The sequence below is a fragment of the Eschscholzia californica genome, unplaced genomic scaffold (assembly GCF_041429995.1).
Source record: "Eschscholzia californica isolate CP2 unplaced genomic scaffold, dmEscCali1.0.p SCAF_5, whole genome shotgun sequence".
NCBI lineage: Eukaryota > Viridiplantae > Streptophyta > Magnoliopsida > Ranunculales > Papaveraceae > Eschscholzia > Eschscholzia californica.
Genome location: NW_028238472.1, coordinates 16,221,715 through 16,231,903, shown reverse-complemented (window position 1 = coordinate 16,231,903; position 10,189 = coordinate 16,221,715). Strand labels below are relative to the sequence as shown.

The following is a 10,189-nucleotide window of genomic DNA, read 5'->3' as shown; positions in this document are numbered from 1 at the left end:
AAAAGGCCATGCAACAGGTTATAGAGACCATAGGAAGTTAATGGAGGATTGATTAACCTCGTGGCTAAAAGTGAAGAAGAAAAGAGTAGCAAACAAGATGCCCATGGTGAGTGAGTTTTAAGAACAAGAAAGCACAGGAAAAATAGACTAAAAACAAAGTTAAATGATATCTGATGAAAACTTGATTGAGGGTATTAGTGATTAACCCTAAATCGCCAAACAAGAGGGAAACTACAAGTAATATAGGGATACAATTTTAGGAAGAAATGCTTGAATCAAAGTGAGATGAAACTCTAATAAACCACGTCAAATACTTACGATGGTTAAATATTCATGAACTCCTTCTTTAAAGGATGGGACCGACCATCTATCCTTGTGAGAGTATAAAATCCTTCACTCTGTGACATAAACCCTAGGTTCATTTTTCCGCTCCTTCAACTTTCCAGTTTGAATTAGTAAGAAAGTTTCACCTTATCTTCACTTATGTCAGGGGATATACACCTTCTCTTTCAACTACAGATGACCAATATGTAGACAAATAAGAATCTTATATGGACAAAATTGTAAGTGGGCAATACACAAATTTAGAAATCTTATATGGACAATAAAATTAAAGGGGCACCAATGTACTACATTGGAACTAATATCTAAAGAGGATTGGTATTTTAAGATAAGTCACCCTCCTTTCCATAAACCTGAAATTTATTTGTTCTTCTTTTACTCCCCAACTCTTTAGAGAGATAAAGAGTGCGAAGAAATTGTTGAAGATGACAAGATAAAACAAACCAAAAGCACCCATAGTTGAAGAATCTTCACAAAAAAAGAGAAAAATAATTTCTTATTCAAATTCAAAACTTAAATATGTTAGGTTTTTTCTTCATCAACATACTTGACTTTTTGTTGAATAGCTCTAAGAATCTTGGATTTTGATGAAAGACTTGAGTTTAGTTTTTAAGGTTTTGGAATCGTAGACACCAAACAATTTGTTGTTCCTACTCGAGTTTCTAGGGAATTCCACAAATATCTGGCTAATCAAATGAGATTTTGCCACGAAATTTAGGCCAAGAAGCAAAGTTGTCAAAATTGGTGACAACTTTACCTTTGACAAACTAAATTTTTTTGTGGGATCTCTACGATAATTTAGCCGTTCTGAGGCAAAGTTGTCACGAAATTAAGAGAGTGATCTGCATCAATTCAGATTTTTAGCTCCAGTTAAAGGCTTGCAAAATAAATTAGTGGTTTGAGCGGAGAGGTTTGAACTTAATTCCTTTACGTGTGAGGGTGATGGAAGTTGTAATAACGGAGAAATAAGAAGAAGATCCTCTTCTGTTATGTGTTTGAGGGTGATGGAGTTTGTGATTAATGGTGAAAGAAGGAGTTGTTTTTGTAATCTAGTTCTTTATTTTATAATCCTTATGTTATTTTTATTCAAATATGAGATCCTTTCAGTTGTATACCACAATTAAGAAGAAATCAAATTGGTCAACTATGGTGATGTACACCGCATTCCAAATTTTTTGTGCATGTAAGATGTTTGTTTATCCCTATATTGACCACCCAATTAAAAGGACTTAACCCTATATTTACCGTTTTTCTGACCCGGCGCTTCAATCTCTTGATATCCCTTCACCAATATGATACCATCACCGATGTTATGGCCACGAATCTTCATTTCTCATACTCACCTTTTTTTTTTTTCTTTCATACCTATCTTCTTTCTACTTTACCTACAACATTTATAGAATTTTTAAAATTAATAAACCGCTACAGTTTGACAAAAAAAATCGTAAAATCCTAAGCCAAAATTATTAAATTCTAAATCGATCCAAGTGGTTTAGGTTCAAACTGATGATTTTTAATATAACTAAGCTCGCATAAGGCCTCGTGGTCTATATTATGAAATATAACTCATGTAGCTTCAAATACAACAAATGCAAATTTATACGATGAACTGAACGAAAAAATAAAAATGTTAATATATGTTAAACATACAAATGAAAAAGCGGTGTACGAGAGGGTCGAAGTTGGGGTGTCATGTGGGTGGGAGGGACATGAGAGAGAGAGAGAAAAAGAATATAATAAAGATCAAGCTATTTTCGTACTTTTAAATAGAAACAACAGAGCTTCACTAATTTCCAAATAAAATAGAGCCATCCCTTATTGGAAATAAGAAAGGGTAATGTTCCCTTTAAAAAACAAATGATACATCGTACAAAATGTTGATGCAAAATTGGGGTGAAAGTCAGATCCAATGATGGAACATCACGTAGTTCATCGAGAGAGAAAGTGGTGTGACATCTTACCATTTGATTCAGCTTATACGCCAATTTCACACCTAAATTTTCTCAGGATGTAACATTTGTGTCTAAAATGAAGATTTGTCCAGAGGCAGAGTTTGATTTCTTCTTTTGTAGATGTTGGAAGAAATTCTAACATATGTGGGCTCACATATGCATAGACATGTGTATGACTATCTCAGTAAATTGTCAAGTCGTAAAGTGGTCTAATATGGATTGACTTGACCAGTAGGTATCAAAGTGTCATGGAATGAACGTGTAGAGACCATTAAGTGATTTCTAATTTGATGAGGGGCCAAATTAGAAATAAAAGTCTATAAATAGGGGTTATGGTCCCCATTTGGGCTTCTTCCCTAATCTCTATATTTTGGTTAAGTGTGAAATCCCTTCATCACAAGAGAGGTTCTAAAGGAAGAAGAACTAAGTAGAAGATCAACCCTACCCAACGATTCGATCGAGTCAGATAGATCCGAGTCAGACAGATCTGAGTCAGACAGATCTGAGTCAGACAGATCATTTAGTGTGTTAGACCGGTCTGACTTATTGAGTCAGACAGATCTGACTGGGTCAATTACAGACCTAATTAAGGTTCTTTGTTGGACATTTATTTTGTAAAATTTAAACATTGATAACTGATACATCCCTCAAATAATATCCGACATTTGATAGAACTGATTGAAGTAAAATGTCGCCAAAGTGACCTCTTTTATGTAGATTAGTTCAATGACAATGTTGGAGTAGGTCGTGTGTATGTAAATTCATGCGGATATTAATTCGACCCAAAGGTAGTTTAATATTTGGCCGAACTACATAAACATCTGCGGTGATAAATGTGAGATGATTGTAAGGTGTCCATGTGAATAATGAGTTTGTCAAAGATAAACTTATTGTTTGACAGGATTTATCGTCTATATTTGATTACTGCAACAGAGATACCACTTACAAATTAGTATTACTGTCCAAAGACTTGATACTAATGTTGTGCTCGGTATTCTGCTATGTATCTAGTTATTGTTTAAATTTTAAATCTCACTTCAGTTATGATGTGAACATGTAAATTTATTATGTCAATTCTCTGTGTAGTTGCTGCAAATATACCAATGAATGCTAACGACATTCCCATTCTCAATGGGAACAACTTTAAGGACTGGAAAGAGAGTGTTCTGATCATTCTGGGTTGCATGGATCTGGATCTTGCACTTAGGGTGGAGCAACCCGCCCCTCTTACGGATGATAGTTCTCCTGATGAAAGGAGACACTATGAGAGGTGGGATCGCTCCAATCGCATGAGTCTCATGATCATTAAGCGCGGCATTCCAGAAGCTTTTCGAGGCGCAATCTCTGCCGAGGTAACTAAGGCCATTGATTTCCTTGCCGAAATCGAAAAAAGGTATGAAAAGAACGAAAAGGCAGAAACAGGAATGCTTTTGGCGAACCTGACTTCCATGAGGTATAAAGGCAAAGGAAACATAAGGGAGTACATCATAAAGATGTCTCATATAGCTTCCAAACTTAAGGCACTGAAGCTCGAGTTGTCTGAGGACTTACTCGTGCATTTGGTAATGAACTCTCTTCCTGCACAATTTGGTCAATTTAAGGTCAGTTACAACTGCCAGAAGGAGAAGTGGACTCTTAAGGAGCTCATTTCAAATTGTGTGCAAGAAGAGGAAAGAGTGAAGCATGAGAAATCTGAAAGTGCTCATTTGGCCAGTACCTCAAAGGGGAAGGGCAAGAAAAGGAATAAGGATAATGAAGCTGCTAAGGGTCCAGAGCAAAAGAAACCTAAGGAAGAAAATTGTTGTTTCTTTTGTGGAAAACCTGGGCATATGAAGAAAGAATTTACCGAGTATGCTACTTGGCGTGCCAAGAAGGGTATGTTCTTTACTTTGGTCTGTTCTGAAGTAAATTTATCTTCAGTACCTAGAAACACGTGGTGGTTAGATTCAGGTGCATCTACTCACATTAGTGTTCTATGCAGGGTTGTCTGAGCTATCGAAAGCCAATTGATGGTGAAAGATACATCTATGTGGGAGACAGGCAAGCGGTAGAGGTCGAGGCAACGGGTCATTTCAGGATATTATTAGGAACTGGTTTTTTATTTGGATTTGAAAGACACTTTTGTTGTACCGTCATTCAGACGAAATTTGGTTTCAGTTTTTGTTTTGGACAAATTTGGTTATCATTGTTCATTTGGAAACAATCAGTTTAGTCTTTGTTTAAATTCAAATAAGTGTGGTACTGGTTTCCTAAGTGCTTATGATAAGCTATACATCCTTAAAGACAGCAGCTTACATCCTTAATAGAGTACCATCTAAAGCAGTTGCTAAAACACCTTATGAACTTTGGACTGGGCGAAAGCCAAGTCTAAAGCATTTACATATTTGGGGATGTCCATCTGAGGCAAGGCTTTATAGGCCGAATAAAAAGAAGTTGGACTCCAAAACAATAAGCAGCTACTTTATTGAATACTCGGAGCGATCTAGGGGCTACAAATTTTATGATCCCACAAGAAAGTCTAGTTTTAAGACGGGAACTGCAGTATTTTTTGAGGATGTTGAGTTTGGGGGGAGAAATAAGGTCAGAGACATTGTCTTTGAGGAGGAATCGATTGTGATCCCTACTACTACTTGACAATGTACCAATCTTCATGCGTACGATTGTCGAAGAAGGAGATTTGGAACCCTTAGAAGACAATGTTGAACAACTCCCCACTCCAGTTCAGGAAGTTGTTCCTGAAGAACAAACTCAACAACCTTAAAAGGAAGTGCCATTAAGGAGATCCAACAGAGAAAGGAGAAGTGTTAATTCGGATGATTACGTAGTATATCTCCAAGAACATGAGGACACTGGTGGATTGACAGAAGATGATCCAATCAACTTACGTCAAGCCATGCAGGATTCTAACTCTGAAAAATGGATCAACGCCATGAATGAAGAATACAAATCAATGCAAGACAATAGATTTTTAAAACCAAAAGGGATTCGAAAGGTAATGTGGAGAGATATAAGGCTCGTCTTGTGGCTAAAGGCTTCACTCAAAAGGAAGGCGTAGATTATAAAGAGACTTTCTCTCCGGTTTCCTCGAAAGACTCTTTAAGGATAATTATGACACTTGTTGCACATTTTGATCTTAAGCTACATCAGATGGATGTCAAAACGGCGTTTCTCAATGGAGACATTGATGAAACAATATATATGGTTTGCAAATTAAAGAAATCCTTCTATGGGATCAAGCTGGCTTCCCGTCAGTGGTACTACAAATTTCATCAAGTTGTAGTCTCATTTGGTTTTGAGACAAATATTGTTGAGGGTTATGTGTATCACAAGTTCAGTGGGAGTAGCTTTGTATTCCTGGTTTTGTATGTCGAAACCAGGAGACATCCCAGTCGCTAAAGGAGACAAATTTAGTCTAAGCCAGTGCCCTCAAACTAATGTGAAAATTAAAGAAATTCAACAGATTCCTTATGCTTCAGCAGTTGGTATGTCAGGTAAATATTTAAGTAATCCTGGAATGGATCACTGGAAAGCAGCCAAAACGGTTTTCAGATACTAACAGAGAAATAAAGATTATATGCTCACATAGAAGAAGTCGGATCCTCTGGGAGATCATAAAGCACTTAATTCCGACTATGGTGGATGCAAATAATTACAAAACCAGTATAAGGCTACATTCGTCTATTTACTGAAAGAGCTATGTTAGGAAGAGTGTTAATTAAACACTCGTAGCTTCTTTTGGATTATGTAATAGAATTTGTAGCCGTTTATAAGACATCCAATTTTGGATTAGGATTGCAGTATTTTGTCACTAAAATGACATTCTAAGGGTATCAAAATACCATCAAAGTCATATTATGACAATTATTTTGCATCTGTTTCAGATTAACAACAATGAGAACTAAAATATAAAGTTCTCGATTGTGAATAAAAGAACATAGAGTGGGTTTCATATAGAGCATATTAAGACAAACTCCATTATTGCGGATCCGCTAACTGAGGGATTAACACCGAAGGTGTTTAATGAGAACATTGTTCTCATTGGTGTTATATAACTATATGGTAATAAGGTTTAGTGGGAGTTTGTACACATATGGTTTGGTGTTATTTAGACATTGCTCTATGTTTGGGTATTTTCTGCAGAAATAAGGTATTCAGTTATTTTACACTCTATAATGTTATGTTAAGGTCGATCTCGCTAAAGTTAAGGGTGGACCAGTTGGAAATAGACATGGTAAGATCACATTGCATGTAATTTCCATGCTACGCGTCCATGATTGATCTATGTCATTTGGTTATGTTGGTATGTGTGACTACTGGTGGATTTAGTGACGATTGAATGTTACGAAAGTCCCTTTAATCCCATACTAGCACAACTGATGGACCAGATTGTTTCGGATACCTAATATTTGATAGCACATTTTGAGCTCATAAGGATGTACACATTTCTAAATAGCATATGTGGCCCAAGTGGGAGATTGTTGGAAGAATTCCAACATATGTGGGCTCACATATGCATAGACATGTGTATGGCTATCTCAGTAAATTGTCAAGTCGTAAAGTGGTCTAATATGGATTGACTTGACCAGTAGGTATCAAAGTGTCATGGAATAAACGTGTAGAGACCATTAAGTGATTTCTAATTTGATGAGGGGCCAAATTAGAAACAAAAGTCTATAAATAGGGGTTATGGTCCCCATTTGGGCTTCTTCCCTAATCTTTATATTTTGGTTAAGTGTGAAATCCCTTCATCACAAGAGAGGTTCTAAAGGAAGAAGAACTAAGTGGAAGATCAACCCTACCCAACTATCTTCAAGCTCTGGATCAAGGTACGCTTCCGTGATTAAGTTTAATCTCTTTGAATCTTGTGGAGAGCGTGTCTAGTTTAGATTATACATGTCATATTGTATGGTATTTGTATTTGGTTATATGCATGTATAATAAGGTTAAATATTCTAACAGTAGAAACATACATTTTTATTTTGCTTATTGAAACATTATATTGTAATTCTTTCATATAACAAGGATATTACATAACGAAGTATATAAATTACAGAAATGTAGAAGTAAAAAAATATTATTCGCGACAACCCACTTATTCTATTCAAGGTATGTTGCAGCTTACACAAATTTATATCTATTTTGTTAACGTGGATTGATGTGCACTACGGATTATTGAGAAATGGTTTTAACCAAATCGGTCAAAATAATGTTGAAAGTAAGTGAAAACACAACAAACATGTCATAATTATTATTCAGATAATAAATATAGAGTTATTTTGCGAAATGGGCAAACTTAAATACCTGGTGATTTGGGGCATGAAGATGTTCTTTTTTTGAGTTTAAGACAACAACTAACTTTTACTAACTTTATCATCCAAAAAGTAACTAACAATCATTAATGTCAGTTGACCCTTGCGTTAGTTAAAAACTTGAGATGCCCCAAGCACTAATTTGTAAATTCAAATGCTCTTAACACACGTTCTGCAATTTTTTAAGAAATATTAAAATGGAAATAGAATAACCTAGTTACATCCATTAACCATATTCACATATACCTCCAAATTCATAAAAATTCATAAACCTCATGCACGAACATATATATTAGAAAAACGCAACCACAAAATTTGATTGTATGCATTCATCCATTTATTTGCACAAAAATTGATCTAAAAATTAGCACACCCATAGATGTTCATTTGTTCATATATATGTTAAAGTATTGTTAAAAAGTAATCTCTATCAATATTCAAGTAGCTTAGTGTTGTTCAAAAAGATCAAAAGATGTTAAATTTATGACTGTGAATTGAAGAATAACATTTTGCATCAAGATAATCCAAGTTTTGGATGAAAAAATCTTAGATGAACCCTACCACTATCTCTCTCCATCTTCCCATTGTCTCCACAAAATAAAGAAGGGTTCACGTCTTGGTAGCTCGCATGGAGAGTTTTAAGATTTCAAGTGAAACTCTTCCCCTCCACCGCAACAATTAGAAGAAAGAAAGTGAGAGAGTTATGGAGTAACCTCAAACATTTTAGGGTTTCACATGAGATCCTTTCCCTTCCTCCGAGATCGAAGGAGGGTTCCGACGATGGAAACGCTTTGTTAAAAGTGTAAGTGAGAGAGAGAGGGTGGGGGGGGGGGATTGAGTGAGTGAGTGAGAGAGAGAGAAATGGTGGTGTTCAGCGTAGGAAATGCTGAGTATGCAGGGCTGTAATTAGATTTTTATTTTGAATATTTCAGAAAAAATTGTAACAATAGTGTTAGGAACACTTGAATTTGAAAAATTTGTTTGGGGACATCAAATTTTAAATAAAACTAGTGTTTGGGGCATCTCATTTTTTCGACCTAACGGGAGATTTCACGAACGTTAATTGTTGCTTGCCCCCGTTACTTTTTGGATGATAAAGTAAGTCGATGCCCCAAACTCAAAAAGAGAACATCTTCATTACCAAACTCATCAGTCAGTACTATGCCCGCTCCTTTCGCAAAATAACTCAACAATATATGAAGACTAAATAACCTTTTGTGTAACTAATTTCTTAATTATTTCCTTGAACTTTAAATAAATACTAAGTTTTTCATCAAATGTTAGATTTCAATAAAATTTATATATTTCGAAATGATTTTTCATTAGCTTTCTAACAAAATTCGCTTCCGAATACTAATTTTTTTTAAAAAAAACCTCTCCTTTTTTCCGTTTTTCTTCAAACAGGGTTTGCAAGCTTTGCAAAATGTAATCTCAGTTTGCAAATCAAGAACAAAAAAAAGCTGAAGTTTCTTGGACTTCAACTGAAAATTTTCTTCTTCATCAATTAGTGCAATTAGATGGAAAAATCACCTAAACCGGTTAAAACTACATAGAGATAAATCCATAATAACATCATCAACTACAAATAATTCATAAACAACTCCATAACTTTGGGAAAATATCGATATTAGGGTTTGTCATTCATATTTTTCATTTCAATCGATTGTAATTCCAGGTCTATGCATAATGTACAACAGAAACTCTGATCACTCACTCTGTAGAGATCAGGATTTGTTCGTCATTTGTTTGACGTCTTGGAAAAGAAGAGAGAAGAGAATGTAAGAAGAAAAAGGAAAACATGACCGTCACCAATTTCCAATGACGATTTCAGCCATTTACATGATCAATCTGACTAAAGAGTTCTACTTTACCTACACACATTAGTATAATAATTTACATTAGTTTGGTAACTTCTACCTAATAGAAAAAAATTGCAGAATTTTTTTTGATACTATTATTATCTTTTTTACCCCAACAACCATTTTCCATATCGTAAAATCATTGAAGTTGTAATAGTGGCGCGTTGTGGGCAATCTATCGTAAACAAGATTGTGTAGTATAGTTATTTATCAGCCAAAAATCGAGGGATATGGACATAAAAGTTAATTATTTTTACTGGCAAAACCCAAGTTTGGTACTATCTCCACACTGTATAGATTAGGTGCCATAAAGGTTCAAGAAATTTAGCAAATTAAAGACTAAATTGTTGTTGAATGGGAAGAGACAACATTATATTCATTTGAATCATAAAATATTATAATATTATCAAAAACAGTCTAATAGTTGACCTTTTCTATTACTTAATGTTAGAACTTCATAGTTTCATTACTTGTATAAACTTTGTTTGAACTAAAGACATGGAAAGAACAAATTGCCTATTAATATAATATAAGATAAAAGTCTATTCGAATTCAAATCTTAGAACTTGACCAATTTGTTTAGTTGTTGGGTAAAAATTCTCAATCTCGTATTATTCGAAGTCACACTATTGACTGAGCTTAGGGTTACCATTCATTGGACAAATCCTGTGTTTTCTGATTTTTTTGCTGGTTATATGTCGGTGAGCTTCAGAAGGAACAGAGGTTT

The 10,189-nt window shown here is 34.9% G+C and overlaps 1 protein-coding gene across 1 annotated transcript; it reads left to right on the top strand.

Moving 5' to 3' along the window:
• Positions 1–3,361: 3,361 nt before the first annotated feature.
• LOC147537454 (uncharacterized) lies at positions 3,362–4,285 on the top strand. Its single transcript, XM_086642777.1, has one exon. The coding sequence runs from the start codon at positions 3,362–3,364 to the stop codon at positions 4,283–4,285; it is 924 nt and encodes a 307-aa protein (XP_086498903.1).
• The last annotated feature ends 5,904 nt before the right edge of the window (positions 4,286–10,189 follow it).

What these genes read in the sequence shown, in the direction of transcription:
- LOC147537454 (XM_086642777.1), top strand. Translation starts at nt 3,362, where the DNA reads ATGTCAATTCTCTGTGTAGTTGCTGCAAATATACCAATGAATGCTAAC.